This window comes from Falco rusticolus, chromosome 8 (genome assembly GCF_015220075.1).
Source record: "Falco rusticolus isolate bFalRus1 chromosome 8, bFalRus1.pri, whole genome shotgun sequence".
Lineage (NCBI taxonomy): Eukaryota > Metazoa > Chordata > Aves > Falconiformes > Falconidae > Falco > Falco rusticolus.
In genome coordinates, this window is record NC_051194.1 from 61782484 (window position 1) to 61794990 (window position 12507).

The window sequence follows — 12507 nt, forward strand, 5'->3', positions numbered from 1 at the left end:
ACGTCATGCACAAAGGGCCCTCACAAGGGATGACCAGCTGAGTTAACGGCTGCCAGAGGGCTCTCCAGGTAAGACATGTTAAGACCTGTGAAACCATCAGCTGGATTTCATGTAAGCCATGCAGCAAGCTGCTCAGCTAAACCCAGTAACCTGCACCTTCTCTCTCGGAATACTTTCAAACCACAAAAAGATCACAAACTTAAGCAATGAATGCACCACCTGACCCATTTTCACAAATACCTTCCCAAAGGTTTGAATTCTCAGTGCGAGCTGTGAAAATTTGCATGCACGTGCGCGCGCACACACACATTCAATTTCTAAATCAATCCTCCCAGGCAAAGGGTATAAAAAATATCTCCCAAGACTCACTAGTATTTACATGTTTTTAATTTCAAATGCCAAATAAGGCTATTCAGCCATTATATTTTATTGTAGCTTCTAAATAAATTAAAACCATTTATCACTTAAAAAACCCCAAACATTTTAAGAACCTTATTAACTTCATAGTTAAACACCGACAGGTAATATTTTCTATTGTGGCAACGTTTCCTGGTATCACAGCTGTGCTATGCTGTGGATATTCTGGATTTTCACTTTCTTAAACCTGTATATCGTGACAAAGATATGCACAATCCAGCACACCAATTCAATAATTTTCAATAATGTCTGTCACTTCTGGCAAATAGCTTACAAATGTTATGGCCACTGTCAGAACAGGTATTTTATGGCCAGAACATCTGTACATTGACAAAAATGGAAGCAGCCCATTTATTAAGAAGAAAAAGAGTTTCTGGCAAAAGGAAGAGTAACATGAAGACAGTGATTTCTTAAACCAAAAAACCCCACTGGAAGATGAGGACACCTCACCGTAGCAAAGGGAGGAGAGAAGAGACTTACACAGCTCCCGCGAATTATGAACCTGACAGCATAGGAACCGTACCTGCATAATCTGTTCTTGCGTAATGCCCATCTTCCGATTTTGTAGTTGTTGTAGTATTATCTGTGTGAAAAGAAATACGTTGAATTGCTTGGGGAGCCTGTCCTTGATACAGCCTATGCCCCAGTCACCAGTGCCCAGGCAAACCCAGCTTCGCTTGCATGCACAGCATCGCTGCTGGCTGCAAGGCTCCCCTGGGCTGCCAGGTGAAAACAGGAGGATCTGGCTTTTTGGAATCAAACATGAAACATCTTCCATTAAGAAAACACATTTTTTTCTAACAATATGTGATAACAGATTGCAGCTGGGATAAATATATCAGTATGAAGCAGGAGCTGTCATTTCTGCTCTATTTCAAGTAATTGGGGAGTTTTAGTATGTACCCTGAAATGAACTGCAACATAGGGTGGTTAACTTTAAAGATACAGGAATAAACTAGAACGTGTTTAATACACCTGTATAGTACGGTCTTGTACATAGATGTACTGAGGATTTATAGGTCAGAAGCCAAGGGGGAAAAAAGCTATTAAGAATCTGAGCCTCAGCAGACACTTTATTTACAGGAGCTATTTAAAGGCAAATTTCCTTCATTTTTATTTTAGAACAAAACAGAGTTTTCGAAGTCAACTCAAGGGTTACAGATGATGCAGTAGCCCATGAGCAGCTGGGCACAGAGAAGCTGGCATTCGTGGAGAAACACGGAGAGCTTCTCTGAGCTGCTGTTGGCAAAATTTCCTTCCGGGCACCTCTGGCACCCATGGGTGCCGCACAGGTCTCATGAGAAACCAACACCAGCCCTGTGCTTGGAAGCAGCCTTTGGCCTCCTGAGATTGCTCCCTGCTGCTCCAGTTAAGGGAGCAACACAGGATCCGTCCATTCTGGGTGGCAAAATGTACCTGCGGGGCTCTCCTGCTGTCCTGCTCCGACTCCTTTGCGGAGGACAGGGCTCTGGGCAAGCTGCTCTGGGCAAAATCCAGGCGCCTGCTTTTGAAAGCCCTGTGGGGCTGGAGAGTCCCCTGCTGCTGCGGGCAGGGTGTGGGAAGGGTTACGCACACCGCTCCTCACGCCTGGCTTGGCACCTGTGCTGCAGGGAGCTCTGCCCCCTCCCACAGCCTGTGCTCTACAGTATAGACTGCGAGAGTCTAATGGAAATGTAAGAAGTGCCAAATAAGAAGCCAGCCTTGGTTCTCTCTCTTTTTTTTTTTTTCCTGAACAAAAATTGAAAACATTCTTTGAAATGAGTTTTGTTGTGAGAGTTACCTTGACATCGACCCAAAGACATGACTTCAATTTTCTCCTGTTTCTGGCATGATGCCTCTTTGATTTGACATGCATTATCATAAGATTTCCCATCGGAAGCACAAAGAGGATTGAAGTTGGTTTGAGAACAGTCAATGTTGCACACACACCTGAAAAGATAAAGAAAGAGAAAAAAGAAGAGGCTAATATAAGAAAGCTTCTTCATGACATCATAAATATATCTCAGAAATAAAAGTGTGTGTATTTTCCTGACTGCGCAATGCAAATTGACAGAACGAAAGTGGAAAGTTATGTCAAGAGGTCATTTGTATTTCTGGATGTAAATGAAATGCAAGGAGAGGCAAGAGACACAGAAAAGCAAGCAAAAGGAAAGGCAAAAAAAGTGTTATATGTGGAAAACTATGCCACAGCATTACCACTTGTAATTTCTTGTAAACCTAAGAACGCCCAAGCAGATAGGCAGATAATTCAAGCTTCTGCACCCTCTTGCAATTAAAGAAGCCACAAAATGCCCTTCTGTTGAGGTGCTGCCCATCGTATGCAACACGGTATAAATGTGGGTTTATACTATGATTTAATTCTGATAATAATTACTTAGAGGCATTCTGGTCCTAATAAAAGATGTGATACTGGAGCCTCACCTCACCCCACTGGGATAAAACCACCTGCCCAGATGGCGACTGGCAGCAGGGATGTGGCTGTCCCCTCTTTGTGCCCGGGGCTGGTGGGATCCCCCCAGCTCCCGCACGGGAAGCAGCGAGGCTGCTCCGTAATAAAGCCAGGGGAATGCTGTTCTTAGGAGAGACTTTGTGCACAAGCCCTTTCTGAAGCATTTGAATAACTCGACAACCAAAACGCCTTCCTCAGGTGTCACCCAGGAAGGTCCGCGCCCACTCCCAGCCTGGGGACACGCTCTGTGCAGGGGGTGGCCCCCACAGCTGTGAGCAAAGTGCGGGCAAGTGTGGGTAAGGCAGTGGTAGCCCTGGCCTCGGGGAGCTTAGGGGCATCTCCAGAGCCACAACGACCAAACTCCTGAGCATCTGGGATGCCACAAGATGTGAACCAAAGCTCAGTGGGGGCATTCACTTCAAAAGTCTGGTCTGGAGCTGAACTAACACACTAACGTGGATATGCCCTGATCCCAGCAAGCCTCAGCATTGCTCATAAGATGGAGAAACCTAATTACTTCCATCAACAGCAGGCTGCAGCCTTTTTTCTTTAGGTTTCTCCTATTTCATTATCATTAGCGATGTCAGACACCCTTGGGCATCGGCAAGGGAAAGGCATGCTAATCTGCTGTCCCCCGACTGCGCCACAGAACAGACAGCTCAGCTTCAGCAACGCCTGCATTAACACCGATGTGCTCCTGCTCAGGGACAAAGCCAGAGGTCTAACCTGGCAGCTGCTTCAGCTCTTCTGAGCACGTAATTGTGCACATGCTGCTATCTAAACTCTTCCCGGCTCCTTCTGACATTTAAGGCAAAGGAATGCGACCGATGCTCTATCTCCAGCCCACTGGTTGTGCTGAACCTCACGGCGCCGACTCCACAGCTTTCCCTTTGGAAAGTTAAGTAATGGAAATGTCAGCCTCTAGCCTCACTGCTTGATCTAAGAAAGCGTTTAAAAGTCAGTTCACATCCCATTCACAGCAGACATCTGGACACCTTCAACCACTGGAAATGCAGAGGGATACAGGCAAGAGAAACCTCTGGCAGAAAGAGGAAGCATAGGAAATCAGACAGCGTGGGTGGGATTCCTCCATCACCCCCTCTGGCCTCTCGCCTCTTCAAACACGCCCAGGGCGATGAAAATCAGTGGGACTGGTGCTTGCCTTCTCCTTTACATTGGGTAGGTCTATTTCCCCCAAACGTTCAGAAAGTACAGAAAACTTGAGCTCAAGAAGAGACCAACAGTGAAAAGCTGTGGTTATAAATTAAATTACATTTCATAACTAGGGGAAGAAGAGAGTCTACTCCCTGCGTAACCATTTCCCCACACTGATGAACATATGGAATATAAGAAAAAACCCCAGTCCATTTCCTAAGAACCTCCTTATCAGCGGAATAAGAATGTTCTGCTCCACCGAGATATTAACCATCGCCATTTCTTCCCACAGTCGTTTCCAGCTTCCCACCTTAGTCAAACTCACTTCATTAGGAAACATTAGGAAACATTTACTGCTCAAGTAATAGTGATTCTTTCCACGTAGCTCCACCATTTGCATTTCAGATGGGACACAATCAGCCATATGCTCCTTTTTTGTAATAAACCAGCTCAGAAACAGCTTCGCTTCCCTACATTTTGCTACAAAAAATGAGTGTAGGTTAATATATATTATGTCTTGAGTCAAGAGAAAATTAAGTCAATGAGAAAACTAAAACAAAAGGGTGCTCTTTAGGGGAAATCTAAGCAATACTGGATGCAATTTCAAAAAAGCCTAGGGGATGTAGGAACCTGTGCTAGGAGTTAGGCACTTAAGAGACATATTTTCAAAGGTGTTTAGATGCTTAAAGATGCATGCAAACACTTTGTGTGGGATTTTTGAAATCTCAGAGACTGATCTCCCATTGATTTCAAAGACCATTTCAGAGCCCACTAGGCATTTATTTGCATCCTTCGATACCTTCCAAAAAACAAAGTTCCAAAACGACTTTTCTAACCTCTTTCAGTAAAAGTAAGAAGAGAGCCAAGGTTTTTCTCAACTCCATTCTAAAATCTTCACTGCGAGACCAGCCTTTCTCTCCAAGCAAGGGCTCCGTAGCTGCATGCTGCACTGAGGCCGCACCACATGAGCACCACGGACCATGTGCAACTTGTGCCACTGTCAGGTTGCTCATGGGGGAGGGACAGAAGAAAGGGACAACCTCGGGATGACGCTATCTTACAGGATCTCCTGTGTGAAACCTGATTTTTGGGGCTGACTAGAGGGCGGTGAAAAAACACTACAATAAACCTGTCACCCCAATCTCCTTGCAGCAAGGATCTGTGCGTCATCCACCCCTTGCACAGCTTTCAGCGGGCGGCTTCTAGCTTGCATCTGCAGTTTCTTAATGCTTTTGCACTTATATACTCAAATCCTACTTTAAGGCTGCACAATTAAGTCAACATCAAGTATACGTCAGGAAATGCTAAAGGTAGGATTGCATCAGGAAGATTAATGTGCCTGGGTTGCTGACTCTGTTTAATTTATAGCGCTCATCTTATCAGGAAAAATGACAGTATATTCAAACACATTTTTTCAAACTAGAGGAACAAGCAGTCTGCCATTTCAACCATGCCCCCAAATTCCAGAAGAGTAAATAACTGACAAAGAGGTGGGGCATTTACTCCAAATGTGCATGCCCAGGCACCCGCGGTCACAGAGCATACATCATCCTTAAGCGGGATCCACTGGCAACGTAATAAATACAACATGAACAGCACTTAATGCATTTGATTGAATGAAATCCTGTAGCCATAGGTAACGCTGCCTTCACTTCCCGAAGCATTACAAAATGCAGAAGTGTGGCCGCCTCCCACTAAACAAGCAGAACCAAACCGTCACATTCCCGCTTGGCCCCCAGGGCGCACCTTAGGTGGGCGTCCCAGTGTCCAGAGTTCAGATCCTGCGGGACACAGGAATGCCCTGCCCCAAGGAGGTCCTCGCCCCAACACGTGTCAGGCCCAGAAATCCCGTCCTGCTCCTGGCTAGCATCCAGCCCTGGTGCTTCTCCTCACACTCAACCTGCAAATTTGGCCAAGGCCAGGCTCTGCCCTGTCATCTTCTCGCTCTCCCACAGGTGACACAGCCGGAGCGGCCTCATCTCTTTTGGGTGCTGGCTGTCCTGGCCCGGGGCTCCCCGCAGGTCCCCTTGCCTGCACGGGGCTGCCAGCATGCATCCACTGCCACGTGCCTGCAGCTTCCCGGTCCCCGAGACACTTCAATACGCCTCTAATTTTAAGTAATTTGATCATTTGACCATTTTATCATCCTGACTATGGCTTCTGATTATAGTTCTATCAATAAATCTATTTGGTTTCTGTGTTCCTAAGCGCAGCGCTGAAGAAAGCTTGGCAATATAAAGGCTGACTGAGCTTTCCTTGGGCTCAAGAAGCTGTGAGAGGGTCAATGAGGTCTCCTAGGGGGGTCACAGGGTGAAACTGTACCCAAGAGCATACACCAAATACATGTGTAAGGCTTAACTATGCCTTCTGCAGTCAGAAAAGCAGCTTTAAAAGCATCTGTGAGGAAAAAGTGCTTCCAAGATGCCAGCTGATACCCTGCAGCTCCCTTGGGAAAGGAAGAAATACTGAATGCTGTCCCACAGGCCCATCACATCTTTCAAGTAATGGGCTCATATGTTAATTGATTAAAATTTGGGCTGTCACTATAAACAATCATTAAACAAGGCTCACTTTCTTATGTCTATTCTTTCAGGTCATTATGACAGTCTCTGATGAATTCCACTACTTTTATATGGTTTATTTTATTCCATTTCATTTCATATGATGAAAATCTTGGAGGAGCTGAGCAGCCAGCAACCCACTTAGTTATGCTGGTGATCAGAAAAGCAAGAAAAATCAAAACAAACTAAAAAGACTGTCTGACGGGCATACCTGGGCACCTCCTCAGGGGATCTGGGGATAATTCCCCCAGGGGCATCCTGCAGCACTGCTTGGTGGCTTTGCCAGACCCTCTTGTGAGAACATCATGTTCAGGCACAACTGGAAGGTCTCTGCAGACGGAGGGGCAGCTCGCAGCTAACATGCTGGAGAAGCCCACGAGGCTGCCTGTGGGAGGGCTGGCAGAGCTGAACCGAGCCCGAGGCAGGTAAGATGCTGACAGGCACCTCCTTGTGCCTCTCTGCTGACTTGCGGGGTGCAAGTCGCTGCGCTTCGGCCTTTGAGCTTCTGTCAAGGCAGTAACTGCTGTAAATATACTAAACAGCACAAGGGAGCGCGTGTGCCTTTGGGTTGTCATTATTTCACCTGCGCAGCGTACTTCTCCCCTTCCCAGGGAAATGAGAGAAGAGCACAGGGTAGACCAGCAGTGATTTCTTGCACAGATCTTGACCAGGAAAACCGCTGCCCAGAGCTCAGAGGGGTCTGTGTCCCAGCAGCGATGGCACTGTGCTGCACCGGGTTGCTCGGCCACACTGGAGCAGCCAACTTGGCTTTCTGTTGCATCAGCCTCTGTAAAGATTGATGGGGTCAATAAACCAGGCACAGGCAACTACACTGGTGAGTGCACAGGCTCCTAACGCCCCACTTTTCTGCAAATAACGTATGGTATTATTTTCTGGGCACAGAGAGTACCTTTGCCTGCAGAGAGCACGCCACTGAAGAGAGGATTCATGGCTATGAAGTGCTGTCCCTGGAGGGAGGAACTGCGTTTTAAGGCAGCGTCTCAATAAAACGAGAGACTGGTGCTTTGCCCATGAAGTGTTGGGGAATGCTATAATTATATTTCCTTAGTTCATGAATAAAGTATAATCATTAGTGACACAGTGATGATAAAAAGAGCCCCACTCCACACTTTATCTTTAATCCTAAGACAACTATTCAGTCTCCCTTCTCAGCAAAGTATTACTGAATAATAATTTTAAAGAAAGCACTATGCAATATCTGCACATAGCATGAGGAAGGTTTCATATGTAGCTCTGATGGGAAGGAAGGAGGATAAATGAGACAATGCTTCTAAAAGAGCGGTTTTACTGGGAACAGATGCAGGCACATTTTCGTCAGAGCGAGATGGCAGTGGCAGTTCTTCCCTATTCAACATCTTTTAATTAGCTCTCTGCAGTTTGGAAACCTGAGAGCATTGTTGGTACTACCTCTGTTTATTAAAGATTCATATTCAGACTTTGCTGGCCATGGGTCATTTGCTTTTTGGAAGCAGAGCAACAGAAAATTGTGTCTGAGAGATCTGCAAAAAAGTACTTAATGAAATGACTAACGTCTTCAGCCAAGTGTCTCGTTGATTACAGGGTCCAAACAGCAGAACAGCAATAAATCTGCCACAAAGAGAATTGTCAGTCAAGAAAAAAGGCATAAAACCAAACAGACAGGGAAGCGAGAGCTAAAAATGTGAAAATGCAAATATAGTGTTATTTTTACTAGTCAGAGCTCTGATATTTGAGCACATATGCTAATTTGGTCAAGTGTGAGATCCCACCATGTCTCAGTGAGCACTACTTTACAGGGAAAGTGATGTTCCATTCTGCAATCATTTTAAATGTCGTATATTTTCTCCAGGCAAAAAGAAAAAAAGAAAGGAAAAAAACAACAGCATTTTGCAGTATAAAAAAGCTCAAAGCCTTCCCTTTGCCATAAACCAGTGTATAAATAAAAACACGGTTGTTGTACGTTTATGATATTTCCACCAGAGACATTTCTTATCTTCCTTTGACCAGAAAACAGCGAGCAGCAACTGAAATTTCTGGTTGGTTGTCAGTACAGTCCTCCCCAAGCCCCCTGCCCCTCCGAGTAGGACATTAAACATCCATTTAAAGCAAACCTGGCAGTATATGCCTGCATAAAGAGCCTGGCAATCAGTCCCAAATGCCTTCTCTATCATTTGGATTCCTGCAAGGTTTTTCTTTCTGGTACACAGGGCATCTTTGTTGACATTACCAGCAGGCAAGTTGAAATGAAGCCAGGCTTAACATTACGCCTCAACATTCGAACACACATTGTACCATGGTTCAGCCGCGTGTCAGGAGGCTGGTGGGAGCGCTCATTTACCCAGGCAGCTTTGGGTATGTTTAATATGTCTCAACACAACACCACGCAGAGATATCTGAACCAGCTCTAAGCAGGGACTGGCAAGGTTAACCAGGCTGGGCAGACCCAGCCTCTGGGAGCTCAGCTAGCCCGTTCCGACCGCCTGTGTGCTGAGGCATCGTGCCTTGTTAAAACACACTGCCTGCGATACCCCTTTAGCGGGGAGCAGCCAGAGGTTACCTCTGCTACCCACCTCAGCGCCACATCAGTCATCCTCAAAGCTGCGCCCCCCTCCCCGGCACCTACATGGGACTGTTCCAGGGGAATCAAACGCACCTCCGTGTTGACATCAGTCTTGAAAAGACCACAGAAATACCAGCTTCTTCCTCTGGCCCTCCGCCCGTTTACCAGTGCACCATTAAGCTTTACAATAACCTCAGACAGCCCTATAGCAGCAATGACCTGGTACTATTACACCCATTTTACCGAGAGGTAAGTTGCAGCGTAAAGTCCTGGTACCCTCAATACAGAGTCAAGGTACCTTCTGGTAGCTGGGCCAAGCGCAGGTGCCCTCGCAGTGGTCTCTGCAGCATGCGGAGCACAGCCCAGGAGGGTGGCACCTGATGATGCCTCCAGCCGGGAGATAAAACTGCCTGGCATCCTCGCCTGGTTTCACATACAGCTGAACATCAGGTACACAGACTTACATATATAAAATATATTGATAATGCACTCAGGCACACAATATTTTACGCTTTCTATGAATCATCCGTTACAACCTGCCTGTGCTTGCCAGGAGATTGAAATCCTATCACCGCACTTTTAAGAACATCATTAAGAGGCTTAAAGAATAGAGACACTGCGTGTCTCCTTCAAACCAAACTTTGCTGTATTTTTGAAGCTGATGCAAAACTTTAGCTGCAGTGCAGAACAATAAACAATACATATTTTATAATGGCAGCACAAAAATAGCATGCGATATTTCTTTCCCGGGCCTGCTACTTCTTCTTTTCTGCTTTAAGATCACAAGAGAAGAAAAAGCACAGCTTATTTTGAGTGCCTTCCATTCAATGTTATTTATTTATCTAATCTATTTTTATTTTTTGTCCTTTGCAGCTCAGCTTCTGCACTAAGGGCTTTAGCACATCTACTTTTCAGTGGCTTCCCTGGGATATTTTACCTATTTCAGCTGTTCAAATGTTTATCTTCATCAGGAGTAAAAGGAGAAAAGCTTGATTCCCTCAGGGTGACGCAATGTTTCTGCATGGCATTTCAACAGCATCCTGTTATTCAAACAATTAGGAATCACAGAGACCATGCATGGAATTATCAGCATACTGCTTAGAGATTTTTATTATTATGTAGTGCATAATGAAAATGATTTGAAAGACCCCAAAGCATCATAAGAGAAGGAAGCACTGAATAATCAGGTGATTTTAAAAAAATTTTTGTTTATGACTGCAAGAGACCAAGATATTTTTTACTGGACATATGTCAAGCTAAAATGCACTAAAGTGGTGAATATATTTATCGATGTCCTTCCTTGCATACCAAATGCAACATACTCTGGGAGCCTACCTGGAGCGCGGAGTCGGGTGCTCGGGCGATGGCTGTGCAGCTGCCATGCTGCTGCTGCTGCTGCTGCTTAATAGCAGGGAGTGACTGGCAATGCTTAAAAACGCATATGGATTTTTCAAAGCACATTTGTTATGGCAGCTCACAGAGGTTGTTTCAAAACGGTTCTGTGGACCGCTCCTGGAGGCACCTCACCTCACAGCATGGGGAGAGCTGCTGGGGCACTGCCTTCTTCCCGGAGCTGGTCCCATGCTCCACCAGCTTTCAAGGTTTCATTCTGGAGACTGCTGCTCATGGAAACTGCTTTAATCTGCTGTGCAAGACACTGCAACTTGATTCTTAATTCTCCTTGCGTTCCGCGCCCCCCCCCCCCCCCCCCCCGCAACACTTGCTTTACTAAGTTTTTGACAAAAAACGTCACAAACTTCACCTTTGCTTCCTTCTTACAATTCAAAGCACCAATTATAATATGACCTTCACCTGGGTTCCCGATGCCTCTAGTGCCCTCAACAGTACATTGAATTGTATGCTAACACCTTTAGGGCAAAATAAATGTCTCATTTTATTTTTTTAAAAAGTATCATTCCTATTTAAGAGGAACTAAGTTGTGTAAAGCACTCTTTGCTAGACTGGATGCTTTAAACTCAAACAGAGAAATGAGAGAATTACAAGGCTGATGACTGGGCTTGAAGAGCGATTGAAAAATCCTCAATCTAGTCCTAGCTGTGTGACTAGAGAAGAAAATTCTAATTCTGTTCACATGCCAATTCAAACGTCTGCAGGTATCTAACGTGTGAAGTTTATTTAAAGCACATAGAATAAAATAAATGCCTTTTTATGGTTTGCCTACACTCACTGTCCTTCATGTCTCTATGGTCTCTGTTAAAACAAAGCTTTGCTGACTGTTTCTCTCCCTCTGTAAACATTTGAGGCTGTCCTTCGCAAATGTTGTATTGTGTGCCTCAGTCTGCTGATATTGTTTGCTTCTATCTTGAAGCCAGCAGAATAATGAGAATTGTTCCCACGAATCCCAGTGTTCCACCTGGAACAGCCAGCAGGAATATTGCAATGTCTGGCGGGAAGCATGGGATAGCATCTAGCTGCAGGTCCTGGCATGGATGCAGGACAGCTTGGTCTGTTGAGGAAGAAATGAGGCACCAGCCGGGACCCATGGCAAATTTCTGGGTTTTGTTAACCGCACTAGCGGCTACTCCTGAAAGCACAAAGTGGACTCTGACTTATCAGTGAGAGCAGGGGCTGGTAGCCTTCAGGCTAGCAGAGACCAGCGTGCTGCAAGCCCCATCCCATGCAGCACGTGAGCCACCCACTGCCGGCGGGGAAGGCAAGGCTTAGGAGTGGCCTTCCTGCAATTAGTGAGAAAAACGCCCATGGTAAAATAATTCCTTCTTGTAAAGACTCCATCCACATGTGCAGAATCAGACTGCCTCTCACCGCGAACTGCTCTGCACCCTCAACCATGTGTGCCTCCCGCTGCCTGAGGCAGCACCACCCGGACTGGCTCTGCACTCCAGGCCACCCTGCGTGGGAAGATGACTTACACTGCAAACCAAAAGCCAGTCAAGGTATGTAATGAAATTTTAGGAGGATACTTCCAGGCTTTCCTTCAGGCACTGTTTGCACCTTCTGCACAGACAGAAATAAGGCATGATAACCTCGTGTCATTATCGCTCCCTGCAGCTGCCTGACAGGAGGCTGCAGACAGGTTGGGGTTGGTCTCTTCTCCCAGGTAACAAGTGGCAGGACAAGTAAATGGCCTCAAGTTGTGCCAGGGGAGGTTTAGATTGAGTATTCGGTAAAATGTCTTCACCGAAAGCGTGGTGAAGCACTGGAACAGGCTGCCCAGGGCGGTGGTGGAGTCACCATCCCTGGATGTATTGAAAACCCACATAGATGCAGTGCTTAGGGACACGGTTTAGTGGTGGCCTTGGCAGCCCTGGGTTAATGTTGGACTCTATGATCTGAAAAGTCTTTTCCAACCTAAATGAGTCTACGGTTCAATGTAATCCCACACT

At 45.9% G+C, this 12507-nt stretch overlaps 1 protein-coding gene across 1 annotated transcript in view; it reads right to left on the reverse strand.

The window, feature by feature from the left end:
* TMEFF2 (transmembrane protein with EGF like and two follistatin like domains 2) overlaps positions 1-12507 on the reverse strand; it is a 130521-nt gene that overhangs the window by 30884 nt on the left and 87130 nt on the right. Inside the window, exons 6-7 of the mRNA XM_037398460.1 lie at positions 2198-2346; positions 941-1000 (exon numbers count right to left, since the gene is read on the reverse strand). Coding sequence (XP_037254357.1) covers positions 941-1000; positions 2198-2346 — 209 coding nt within the window. The remainder of the gene's footprint in view (positions 1-940; positions 1001-2197; positions 2347-12507) is intronic.